Here is a 13,862-nt window from a genome sequence, read left to right as displayed (position 1 = left end):
GCACTGTACACTGAACAAACAAACAGCGTACAAACAAACAGCTTACATACACTGAACAAACAAACAGCGTACAAACACTGAACAAACAAACAGCGTACAAACAAACAGCGTACATACACTGAACATACAAACAGCGTACATACACTGAACAAACAAACAGCGTACATACACTGAACATACAAACAGCGTACATACACTGAACAAACAAACAGCGTACATACACTGAACAAACAAACAGCGTACATACACTGAACATACAAACAGCGTACATACACTGAACATACAAACAGCGTACATACACTGAACAAACAAACAGCGTACATACACTGAACAAACAAACAGCGTACATACACTGAACAAACAAACAGCGTACATACACTGAACAAACAAACAGCGTACAAACACTGGTAACAAGTATTTTTTATTTATTTTTTTACCTTTTATTTTACTAGGCAAGTCAGTTAAGAACAAATTCTTATTTTCAATGACGGCCTAGGAACAGTGGGTTAACTGCCTGTTCAGGGGCAGAACGACAGATTTGTACCTTGTCATCTCGGGATTCGTTCTTGCAACCTTTCGGTTACTAGTCCAACGCTCTAACCACTAGGCTACCTGCTGGTTACTAGTCCAACGCTCTAACCACTAGGCTACCTGCTGGTTACTAGTCCAACGCTCTAACCACTAGGCTACCTGCTAGTTACTAGTCCAACGCTCTAACCACTAGGCTACCTGCTGGTTACTAGTCCAACGCTCTAACCACTAAGCTGCCTGCTGGTTACTAGTCCAACGCTCTAACCACTAGGCTGCCTGCTGGTTACTAGTCCAACGCTCTAACCACTAGGCTGCCTGCTGGTCACTAGTCCAACGCTCTAACCACTAGGCTGCCTGCTGGTTACTAGTCCAACGCTCTAACCACTAGGCTGCCTGCTGGTTACTAGTCCAACGCTCTAACCACTAGGCTGCCTGCTGGTTACTAGTCCAACGCTCTAACCACTAAGCTGCCTGCTGGTTACTAGTCCAACGCTCTAACCACTAGGCTGCCTGCTGGTTACTAGTCCAACGCTCTAACCACTAGGCTGCCTGCTGGTCACTAGTCCAACGCTCTAACCACTAGGCTGCCTGCTGGTTACTAGTCCAACGCTCTAACCACTAGGCTGCCTGCTGGTTACTAGTCCAACGCTCTAACCACTAGGCTGCCTGCTGGTTACTAGTCCAACGCTCTAACCACTAGGCTACCTGCTGGTTACTAGTCCAACGCTCTAACCACTAGGCTACCTGCTGGTTACTAGTCCAACGCTCTAACCACTAGGCTGCCTGCTGGTCACTAGTCCAACGCTCTAACCACTAGGCTGCCTGCTGGTTACTAGTCCAACGCTCTAACCACTAGGCTGCCTGCTGGTTACTAGTCCAACGCTCTAACCACTAGGCTGCCTGCTGGTTACTAGTCCAACGCTCTAACCACTAAGCTGCCTGCTGGTTACTAGTCCAACGCTCTAACCACTAGGCTGCCTGCTGGTTACTAGTCCAACGCTCTAACCACTAGGCTGCCTGCTGGTCACTAGTCCAACGCTCTAACCACTAGGCTGCCTGCTGGTTACTAGTCCAACGCTCTAACCACTAGGCTGCCTGCTGGTTACTAGTCCAACGCTCTAACCACTAGGCTGCCTGCTGGTTACTAGTCCAACGCTCTAACCACTAGGCTACCTGCTGGTTACTAGTCCAACGCTCTAACCACTAGGCTACCTGCTGGTTACTAGTCCAACGCTCTAACCACTAGGCTACCTGCTGGTTACTAGTCCAACGCTCTAACCACTAGGCTACCTGCTGGTTACTAGTCCAACGCTCTAACCACTAGGCTACCTGCTGGTTACTAGTCCAACGCTCTAACCACTAGGCTACCTGCTGGTTACTAGTCCAACGCTCTAACCACTAGGCTACCTGCTGGTTACTAGTCCAACGCTCTAACCACTAGGCTACCTGCTAGTTACTAGTCCAACACTCTAACCACTAGGCTACCTGCTGGTTACTAGTCCAACGCTCTAACCACTAGGCTACCTGCTGGTTACTAGTCCAACGCTCTAACCACTAAGCTGCCTGCTGGTTACTAGTCCAACGCTCTAACCACTAGGCTACCTGCTGGTTACTGGCCCAACGCTCTAACCACTAGGCTACCTGCTGGTTACTAGTCCAGCGCTCTAACCACTAGGCTACCTGCTGGTCACTAGTCCAATGCTCTAACCACTAGGCTACCTGCTGGTTACTAGTCCAACGCTCTAACCACTAGGCTACCTGCTGGTAACTGGCCCAACGCTCTAACCACTAGGCTACCTGCTGGTTACAAGTCCAACGCTCTAACCACTAGGCTACCTGCTGGTCACTAGTCCAACGCTCTAACCACTAGGCTGCCTGCTGGTCACTAGTCCAACGCTCTAACCACTAGGCTACCCTGCCGTCTACCGCAATAACAATACAGGGGTGTCTTGTTTTGAACACAGGAAGAGCATCAGGAACAGCTACCAGGTTGTATGTTTGGACACAACTGCCCTATGCTGTGACTTCACCAGACATCTAAACAAATTTGGAGTGTACACTTTCCAAGTGAGGGCAGAACGAGAGGGAGAGACATCTCACTGGGTGGAGACTAAGGAGTTTGTCATGGATGAACACAGTGAGTTCCTAGTTACCCATCTGTAACTTCAATCTACATAAGGATTTCATAACACATTCATAACCTATACCTAAGACATACATGGGCATTTCATAGTATTTTTAATTTTTTTTGCAGTGCACTAGAGATGGGTATGAAATTTGTAATAACAGGTACTGTTAAACCAGAGGTCAGGGCAAAGCAGAGTGTATCATTACAGACTGGAGCCTGACAGCTTTTGCTCTTTAATGGACTATGGTGATCTGCTAGCAGGTGCCATGTCATTTCTTTACCCCTGAGAGGTCGCCACTTCCTTTAGGTCACTTTCTTTCCCATGTCTCTCTGTCTCTCTCCACAGCCACTTTAGGCCCTCCCAGTGTGACTCTAGTCTCCAGTGGTGCGAACATTGAAGTGAGCATCGAAGACCCAGTGCTCAGGATCTCTGAGTTTAAAGAGATCTACAATCATGCAACCTTTAACGTCGCCTACTGGAAGGAGGGCCAGGAGAAGAAGGTATGGTGGCCATTTTACTTTCCATCTGGGATTATACATTTGGAGTGTAATGTCCACTGCCTACAACCAGGGGATCTGAGGAATGGCGAAACAAAGTAAAGCAGATTGCCTGTTCTTTCACATCTGATGTCATAGTGACAGTAGCCAATAAGGAGTATGAGATGCAGGTTTAGGGTCTGAGCACATAAACTACTTTCCATCTGCCAATGGTGAACTTGATAACCGTAGGGGTGATCATCTGGTGACACATTGAGTACGGTTACATGCACACAATAATGGGATTATTGTAGATAGATTAATATATAATGGGATTATTGTAGATAGTTTAATATATAATGGGATTATTGTAGATAGATTCATATATAATGGGATTATTGTAGATAGATTAATATAATAGTTTGATATAAAAACGTTTACATGCTTTGCAAGAAGGAACGATTTCCCTAATAATCCTCTTTTAACATAGATACATCTGAAATCAGACTACCGGATGGCACTCTGATAAATGCAGAAAATCGGCAATCAAAAATAATATTATACCACAGCAATCGTGTTTATTTTGGGGAAGTATATTTGAGTTTGGACGTATAAAGTTTGGCTAACGCTTTTCATTTTAAATTGGGGTCCTTATTAGTGGTCCTTATTACAGTGGTCCTTATTAGTGGTCCTTATTAGTGGTCCTTATTACAGTGGTCCTTATTACAGTGGTCCTTATTAGTGGTCCTTATTAGTGGTCCTTATTAGTGGTCCTTATTACAGTGGTCCTTCTTACAGTGGTCCTTATTACAGTGGTCCTTATTAGTGGTCCTTATTACAGTGGTCCTTATTACATTGGTCCTTATTAGTGGTCCTTATTACAGTGGTCCTTATTAGTGGTCCTTATTACAGTGGTCCTTTTTACAGCGGTCCTTATTAGTGGTCCTTATTACAGTGGTCCTTATTAGTGGTCCTTATTACAGTGGTCCTTATTACAGTGGTCCTTATTACAGTGGTCCTTATTACAGTGGTCCTTATTAGTGGTCCTTATTACAGTGGTACTTATTACAGTGGTCCTTATTAGTGGTCCTTATTACAGTGGTCCTTATCAGGGGTCCTTATTAGTAGTCCTTATTAGTGGTCCTTATTAGTGGTCCTTATTAGTGGTCCTTATTAGTGGTCCTTATTAGAGGTTCTTATTACAGTGGTCCTTATTAGTGGTCCTTATTAGTGGTCCTTATTAGTGGTCCTTATTACAGTGGTCCTTATTAGTGGTCCTTATTAGTGGTCCTTATTACAGTGGTCCTTATTACAGTGGTCCTTATTACAGTGGTCCTTATTAGTGGTCCTTATTACAGTGGTCCTTATTACATTTGTCCTTATTAGTGGTTCTTATTACAGTGGTCCTTATTAGTGGTTCTTATTACAGTGGTCCTTATTACAGCGGTCCTTATTAGTGGTCCTTATTACAGTGGTCCTTATTAGTGGTCCTTATTACAGTGGTCCTTATTACAGTGGTCCTTATTACAGTGGTCCTTATTAGTGGTCCTTATTACAGTAGTCCTTATTACAGTGGTCCTTATTAGTGGTCCTTATTACAGTGGTACTTATTACAGTGGTCCTTATTAGTGGTCCTTATTACAGTAGTCCTTATTACAGTGGTCCTTATTAGTGGTCCTTATTACAGTGGTCCTTATTACAGTGGTCCTTATTACAGTGGTCCTTATTAGTGGTCCTTATTACAGTGGTCCTTATTACAGTGGTCCTTATTAGTGGTCCTTATTACAGTGGTCCTTATCAGGGGTCCTTATTAGTAGTCCTTATTAGTGGTCCTTATTAGTGGTCCTTATTAGTGGTCCTTATTAGTGGTCCTTATTAGAGGTTCTTATTACAGTGGTCCTTATTAGTGGTCCTTATTAGTGGTCCTTATTAGTGGTCCTTATTACAGTGGTCCTTATTAGTGGTCCTTATTAGTGGTCCTTATTACAGTGGTCCTTATTACAGTGGTCCTTATTACAGTGGTCCTTATTAGTGGTCCTTATTACAGTGGTCCTTATTACATTTGTCCTTATTAGTGGTCCTTATTACAGTGGTCCTTATTAGTGGTTCTTATTACAGTGGTCCTTATTACAGCGGTCCTTATTAGTGGTCCTTATTACAGTGGTCCTTATTAGTGGTCCTTATTACAGTGGTCCTTATTACAGTGGTCCTTATTACAGTGGTCCTTATTAGTGGTCCTTATTACAGTAGTCTTTATTACAGTGGTCCTTATTAGTGGTCCTTATTACAGTGGTACTTATTACAGTGGTCCTTATTAGTGGTCCTTATTACAGTGGTCCTTATCAGGGGTCCTTATTAGTAGTCCTTATTAGTGGTCCTTATTAGTGGTCCTTATTAGTGGTCCTTATTAGTGGTCCTTATTAGTGGTTCTTATTACAGTGGTCCTTATTAGTGGTCCTTATTAGTGGTCCTTATTAGTGGTCCTTATTAGTGGTCCTTATCAGGGGTCCTTATTAGTGGTCCTTATTAGTGGTCCTTATTAGTGGTCCTTATTACAGTGGTCCTTATTAGTGGTCCTTATTAGTGGTCCTTATTAGTGGTCCTTATTAGTGGTCCTTATCAGGGGTCCTTATCAGGTGTCCTTATTAGTGGTCCTTATTAGTGGTTCTTATTACAGTGGTCCTTATTAGTGGTCCTTATTAGTGGTCCTTATTAGTGGTCCTTATCAGGGGTCCTTATCAGGGGTCCTTATTAGTGGTCCTTATTAGTGGTCCTTATTAGTGGTCCTTATTAGTGGTCCTTATTAGTGGTTCTTATTACAGTGGTCCTTATTAGTGGTCCTTATTAGTGGTTCTTATTACAGTGGTCCTTATTGGTGGTCCTTATTAGTGGTCCTTATTAGTGGTTCTTATTACAGTGGTCCTTATTAGTGGTTCTTATTACAGTGGTCCTTATTAGTGGTTCTTATTAGTGGTCCTTATTAGTGGTCCTTATTACAGTGGTCCTTATTAGTGGTTCTTATTACAGTGGTCCTTATTAGTGGTCCTTATTAGTGGTCCTTATTAGTGGTCCTTATTAGTGGTCCTTATTAGTGGTCCTTATCAGGGGTCCTTATCAGGGGTCCTTATCAGGGGTCCTTATTAGTGGTCCTTATTAGTGGTCCTTATTAGTGGTCCTTATTAGTGGTCCTTATTAGTGGTCCTTATTACAGTGGTCCTTATTAGTGGTCCTTATTAGTGGTTCTTATTACAGTGGTCCTTATTAGTGGTTCTTATTAGTGGTCCTTATTAGTGGTCCTTATTACAGTGGTCCTTATTAGTGGTTCTTATTACAGTGGTCCTTATTATTGGTTCTTATTAGTGGTCCTTATTAGTGGTTCTTATTACAGTGGTCCTTATTAGTGGTCCTTATTAGTGGTCCTTATTAGTGGTTCTTATTACAGTGGTCCTTATTACAGTGGTCCTTATTAGTGGTTCTTATTACAGTGGTCCTTATTAGTGGTCCTTATTACAGTGGTCCTTATTAGTGGTTCTTATTACAGTGGTCCTTATTAGTGGTTCTTATTAGTGGTCCTTATTAGTGGTCCTTATTACAGTGGTCCTTATTAGTGGTTCTTATTACAGTGGTCCTTATTAGTGGTCCTTATTACAGGTCCTTATTAGTGGTCCTTATTACAGTGTGTGTAATTACACTGTAACGAGTATTGTAATTCACTGTAACAACCACACAGCAGTAATTGTGGTCTGTAATTAGAAAAAAAAGGTGTAACAATGAATGCTTGTTTTCCATGCTTGTGATAAAAGGGCAGGTTGCCCAATACATTGGCCAACTTAGTGTTTAGTTTGTTATCAGCTGTGATAAAAGGGCAGGTTGCCCAATACATTCGACAACTTAGTGTTTAGTTTGTTATCAGCTGTGATAAAAGGGCAGGTTGCCCAATACATTCGACAACTTAGTGTTTAGTTTGTTATCAGCTGTGATAAAAGGGCAGGTTGCCCAATACATTGGCCAACTTAGTGTTTAGTTTCTTATCAGCTGTGATAAAAGGGCAGGTTGCCCAATACATTCGCCAACTTAGTGTTTAGTTTGTTATCAGCTGTGATAAAAGGGCAGGTTGCCCAATACATTCGCCAACTTAGTGTTTAGTTTGTTATCAGCTGTGATAAAAGGGCAGGTTGCCCAATACATTGGCCAACTTAGTGTTTAGTTTCTTATCAGCTGTGATAAAAGGGCAGGTTGCCCAATACATTCGCCAACTTAGTGTTTAGTTTCTTATCAGCTGTGATAAAAGGGCAGGTTGCCCAATACATTCGCCAACTTAGTGTTTAGTTTCTTATCAGCTGTGATAAAAGGGCAGGTTGCCCAATACATTGGCCAACTTAGTGTTTCGTTTCTTATCAGCTGTGATAAAAGGGCAGGTTGCCCAATACATTTGCCAACTTAGTGTTTCGTTTCTTATCAGCTGCGTACAGTTACAACTGTCACAAAGGTTGTGACCCCTCGTCGGGTGCGCTGGGTGTCCCAATAGATTATTTTATTCAATAGGCTCTGATTACTTAGCCATGAAAGTGCACTGTTGTAAATATATCTCCACTCAAAATAAAGTGTACCAATCTGGGTTAACTTGGTCATCCCAGATGAGGATAAATACCCTGTTTCAAAGCATATTACATTTAAATGTTTGCCTAAGTACAATGTAATTACTAGGAGTTACACAGGATGTAGATAGTTCAAATGAAGTGTATCTTGAGGTGTACTTACTTGTAACTAATGTAATGTAACTAACTACAGTACATGATCCATACGGACAATCTGGCCCTCATTTTAAAGCTTCCGGAAGTTTAATTCCAGAATTCACTTAATTTCTGTACCTTGTTGTGAAGTGAAACTTCCGAAAGCTTTAAAATGAGGGCCGCTCAAGATAAACTTCATTTGAACTAGCTACAGCCTGTGTAAAACCTTAGTAATTACATTGTACTTGGGCAAAACATTAAATGTACTATGCTTTGAAACAATGTGGGGTTTTTTTCACAGCTGGGATGCCACCCATATTAGATCCCAGTCAGTGAGATTGCCCTACTGATCTGTTTTTGCCAGCTCAACCAAGTTAACTTTATTTTGGGGTCAAGTGCTAGCAACAACACTGAGTGAAGACACAGAACAGTGCACATTGAAGGGTAAGTAATTAGAGCCTATTGAGCATAGGCTCCCTCACAGTGCAGTATCACCGCAGTACACTGCAGTATGAAGGCAGTTATAGTGCAGTACGCTCCAAAATGAATAAATAACTTTTTTTACTGCAGTACTTTTGCAGTGTAACTGCAGTTGTTCTGCAATTAATGTGTTTCAAAATACCACAGTCAACTGCAGTTATTGCACTTTTACTGCAGTTTCTCAGGTATCCAGCACACCGACGAGGGGTCACAACTTTTGTGACAGTTGTTGCTGAATCAGATGCAGCTGATAAGAAACAGAACAGTACGTTGGTGAATGTGGTGGCACACCGACGAGGGGTCACAACCTTTGTGACAGTTGTTGCTGAATCAGATGCAGCTGATAAGAAACAGAACAGTACGTTGGTGAATGTGGTGGCAATTTAGTGGGAAACCTGCCCATTTGAAACAAGCATGGTAACAACCATTCATTGTTACACCTCCTGTAATTACATACTGCAACTACTACTGGTAGTTGTTACTGTTAACTATAATAGTTGTTACAGTGTAAATGCACGGTTGATTGCGGTGTAGTAAAGATCCTTTAAAAGGAAGTGTTATCGAAGTTTGTACTACTGTATGTGAAAGCTACTTCTGAGACACACATACATTCAGTTGTTCCCGAACTCACTTAAATCGCGCTGAGGGAGGACGGCTCGGCTGGTGCTAGCCCACGCGCAGATCAATTACACTGCTGGATCGCCGATTTCCGTGTCCTAATCATTTTAAAAGATGGCTCAGAAAAAAACAGATGTTTTAATCGGCGCATGCTTACTTTAATTTTGACCGTACGCCCGATTTTTAAGATAATCAGAGTAAGGTGTTTACATGACTATTGCATAATGTGCCGGCTGCCAATCAGTTTAATATGAAAGAATTACAATGTGTGTAAAACAGACTCATTGCGTGGCGCTCACTGCTTCCTCACTGCTCCTCTATCACCCCCTGCAGGTCAAACGGATGAATGGCATCCAACTGCATGAAGTGGTGTTGGAGCTGGAGCAATGGACCAGGTACTGTTTTCAGGTCTGGGTGGTAACCGAAAGGTTCTTCAAACAAAGCCAGCCCAGCAACGTTACGTGTGAGAGCACCGCTAAGGGTGAGCACCATCTCTCTCTCTCTCTCTTGTCCTCCCCCCTTTTTTTTACATCTGTAAAAAACACAAATTATGAGTATTAGATTGTTGCCTTCAATGATTCTCCGAGTACAAGTCTACTCTTGCTCAACTCAATTCTTCGTCCCCGGTGTCCACTTTCCCCAACCCCAAACCGTCTGCAGCCAAGGACAGGCCCTGGGTGATGGCCCTGGGGATGTTTGTGGTGATGGCTGTGTCTGTGCCCCTGGTGGTTCTAGCATTCTGGCACTGCTACAGGGTGGTCAGCATCCTCAGACCCAAGGTCAAGCTGCCTGGACATTTCACAGTGGTCAGTATGGCGCATGATCATTGTGTTTTAATGAATAATAATACACTGTGTGTTTCTTTGTGTGTAGTAACTGTATCATTTGTTATTTTGCGCACCCATAAATGACATGTTCATGCTGCTGTTTAGGGGGGGGAGGACTGTCAATGAGGCTCTGTCTTTGGCTGAGTTCCATGTAATCAGTGTGTCCTGTTATATCTTGGCATAATGATGAATGGTTTTAGTCTAATCTCTTGTGGACAGACTGCTTAAACATAAATGTGCATCTGTTCTGCCAGTGTAATCGATGTGAAATGGCTAGCTAGCTAGTTAGCGGTGGTGCGCGCTAATAGCGTTTCAACCGGTGAAGTCACTCGCTCTGAGACCTTAAAAGTAGTTGTTCCCCTTGCTCTGCAAGTGCTGTCGCGGCGTTTGTGGCGCGATGGGTAACGATGCTTCGTGGGTGTCAGTTGCCTGTGTGCAGAGGGTGCGAGCCCGGGTTGGGGCGAGGGGACGGATGAAAGTTAAACTGTTACACCAGACACATTCTGTTAAAGGTCCCCAAAGTGCACACATCCATGGGCCGCTCGTCTTTTCAGATCGCTGCAGCTAGCGATTGGAACGAGCTGCAACAAACAATCAAACTGGACAGTTTTATCTCAATCACCTCATTCAACGACTTAATCATGGACACTCTTACTGACAGTTGTGGCTGCTTTGTGTGATGTATTGTTGTCTCTACCTTCTTGCCCTTTGCGCTGTTGTCTGTGCCCAGCAATGTTTGTACCCTGTTTTGTGCTGCTACTGTGTTGTTTCTACCATGTTGTTGTCATGTGTTGCTGCCATGCCATGTTGTTGTCTTTAGGTCTCTCTTTATGAAGTGTAGCTCTGTTGTCGTGATGTGTGTTTTGTTCTATATTTAATCCCACCCCCCGTCCCCGCTGGAGGCCTTTTGCCTTATGGTAGGCCGTCATTGTAAATAAGAATTGTTCTTACTTGACTTGCCTAGTTAAATAAATAAAATATGACCAAATTTCACAAGGTTTTTGGTTAATTGAGATTAGTTTGAAAGACCTTTAAGGCGTCCTCATGCTTCCCATCCGAAACAGTTCAGAACAGCTCGTGCATATATTACGACAACATTTTGTGACTTTTTCGTTCGGTTTAGTCTTCGTCAAGAGTTGTTGTTTTTTTGGCTCTTTGTGCGCACAGCATTTTTTTCTCGAGGCAAGCCGAAGTTGGTAGCCTACACACCTTGTCTGTGATTGGTCAACAGTAGGGATTCTTAAATTAAGTGTTTATTGTCTTTCAACAAGAGACAAATCATGCACATTTTTTCACTTGAGAAATTCTGCACCAAAGATCTTAGATGTAAAATTGCGTGACTAAGATCTCTTCTGCAAAAAAAAATGTCAAAATGAATGTTAGATTTCTTGAGTTATATTAGATTCATTCTGTCTATTAATTCTAGAATTCTATTTAGATAGACAAACAGTACTATTGGTGTTTTTGTTCCAGTTTAAGTGAATATCTTTTAATTAAGGGAGTATGCGAGCACACTAATTCGGTTTGCAAGCTGATGCCTTTAGTGTGACCAAAGTCTCCTCTCCCCTCTCCACCCCATGCAGTACCTGTTGGATCCTCAGTGCTCCTCCATCCTGGCCTTGCAGAGCAGCCCCCAGCCTGATGAGGTGTACCATGAGGTCAGCATCATGCCTGGGGGGACAGAGACGGAGAGAGAGAGCGACCTCTGGTGGACAGAACATAAAGCACATAACCAGACTGACTGACAATGCAAAAGAAAGGCAGTGTTCGAGAGCGTCAACACCGCGACTGACAGGCCGATCTATAAATAATATTAAGTTGTTGTTTATGATGCAAGGTGATTGGTTGATCAGTCAGTCTCGACTCGCCTTTAATGTCGGCTGCACCCAATCACAAAGATCTTGAAGTGGATGGGGAAAATATGGGTGAAAGACTGACGTGAGGAAGAAACGAAGACATCAATGGATGGCAGAGAAGAGGAGGTATCTCTTAGTGAGAAATAATAGTCTAACTGACATCAGGGATTTAGTTATTTATTCATCCCTGTGATGAAATTCTAAGAGAGATAATTTAGTGTAATGCAGGTGTCATCTACTAGATTCAGTTGCATGCCTGATTTTTTTTATCTCTTGGGGGTTCGGGAAAAAATAATTGCAAATCATTTGTGATCGTATGCAAATTAGCCGCAAGAACCCAAACAAATATATTTGACTGAAACAATCATTTCAGACCTTGCTTCCATTTGTATACGATCACATGTTTCTGTTATGCCTAAAATCACTACGAGCTGATTTCCTGCTGTTAAAAATAAAATAAAACATTTGACTGAGAACTTGGGGGGGGCGAATATAACCACTGCCAGTTAGGGAAGCCTGGTGTAATGTGTATGATAATGATCAATAATGCCTTTCATTCATTATTGGCCTTGGTACACTGGCATTTTATGATATCGTGAGTATAGGGCAATTGAATGGTGACCCACTATTCCACCAGAGAGAGTTCTCATTATGAGCTGACTGATACGACACACTCCAAATAATTTTATGGAAAATTGGGTTTTTGTATTTAGCTTGTGACACAGCAGTCGAGACATCATGACATCATCATGACATCATCAGCAATGGGTCTACAATGGATTCGGAAAGTATTCAGCCCCCTTAACTTTTTCCTCATTTTGTTGCATTACAGCCTTATTCTAAAATTGATTAAAAATATATATTTAAAAAATCCTCATCAATCTACACACTTTGTATTTGTATTTCCTACTAGGGATCCCCATTAGCTGCTGCCAAGACAGCAGCTACTCTTCCTGGGGTTTATAATGGATCCCCATTAGTTCCTGCCAAGACAGCAGCTACTCTTCCTGGGGTTTATAATGGATCCTCATTAGTTCCTGCCAAGGCAGCAGCTACTCTTCCTGGGGTTTATTATGGATCCTCATTAGTTCCTGCCAAGACAGCAGCTACTCTTCCTGGGGTTTATTATGGATCCCCATTAGTTCCTGCCAAGACAGCAGCTACTCTTCCTGGGGTTTATTATGGATCCCCATTAGTTCCTGCCAAGACAGCAGCTACTCTTCCTGGGGTTTATAATGGATCCTCATTAGTTCCTACCAATACAGCAGCTACTCTTCCTGGGGTTTATTATGGATCACCATTAGTTCCTGCCAAGACAGCAGCTACTCTTCCTGGGGTTTATTATGGATCACCATTAGTTCCTGCCAAGACAGCAGCTACTCTTCCTGGGGTTTATTATGGATCCCCATTAGTTCCTGCCAAGACAGCAGCTACTCTTCCTGGGGTTTATTATGGATCCCCATTAGTTCCTGCCAAGACAGTAGCTACTCTTCCTGGGTTTATTATGGATCCTCATTAGTTCCTGTCAAGGCAGCAGCTACTCTTCCTGGGGTTTATTATGCATCCTCATTAATTCCTGTCAAGGCAGCAGCTACTCTTCCTAGGATCCAAACACACCAAAACACCCACATTACATATAAAACAACAGATAAAACAGTGAACTGTGTTTGTACTGAATTAACTAAAGATAAAACAGGACATCATATAACGTCCCTACACCACCACATGTCCACAACACAACATGTTCAATACCACCATACAACAATGTGTGCGTACTGTTTACATGTGTCTGTACCTTCTGTGTCTCTTCACAGTCCCCGTTGTTCCGTAAGGTGTATTTTTACCTGCTTTTTAAATCTGATTCTACTGTTTGCATCAGTTATCAGATGTGGAATAGAGTTCCATGTAGTCATGGCTCTATGTAGTACTGTGCGCCTCCCACAATCTGTTCTGGACTTGGGGACTGTGAAGAGACCTCTGGTGGCATGTCTTGTGCGGTATGCATGGGTGTCCGAGCTGTGTGCTAGTATTTTAGACAGCTTGGTACATTCAGCTTGTCAACACCTCTTACAAAAACATGTAATGATGAAGTCCATCTGTCTTCCACTTTCAGCCAAGAGAGATTGACATGTGTATTATTAATATTAGCTCTCTGTGTACATTTAAGTGCCAGCCGTGCTGCCCTGTTCTGAGCCAATTGCAATTTTCCCAA

The 13,862-nt window shown here is 42.5% G+C and overlaps 1 protein-coding gene across 1 annotated transcript; it reads left to right on the top strand.

Moving 5' to 3' along the window:
• The first annotated feature begins 2,499 nt into the window (after nucleotides 1–2,499).
• Nucleotides 2,500–12,527, top strand: LOC139397124 (interleukin-10 receptor subunit beta-like). The gene is made up of 5 exons (XM_071143997.1): nucleotides 2,500–2,668; nucleotides 3,006–3,160; nucleotides 9,301–9,448; nucleotides 9,628–9,773; nucleotides 11,378–12,527. The coding sequence occupies exons 1-5, from the start codon at nucleotides 2,656–2,658 to the stop codon at nucleotides 11,537–11,539; spliced, it is 624 nt and encodes a 207-aa protein (XP_071000098.1). The 5' UTR covers nucleotides 2,500–2,655; the 3' UTR covers nucleotides 11,540–12,527.
• The last annotated feature ends 1,335 nt before the right edge of the window (nucleotides 12,528–13,862 follow it).

This window comes from Oncorhynchus clarkii, unplaced genomic scaffold (assembly GCF_045791955.1).
Source record: "Oncorhynchus clarkii lewisi isolate Uvic-CL-2024 unplaced genomic scaffold, UVic_Ocla_1.0 unplaced_contig_4952_pilon_pilon, whole genome shotgun sequence".
Lineage (NCBI taxonomy): Eukaryota > Metazoa > Chordata > Actinopteri > Salmoniformes > Salmonidae > Oncorhynchus > Oncorhynchus clarkii.
Note: the sequence above shows the minus strand (reverse complement) of the source record. Positions and strands in the feature narration are given on the sequence as shown.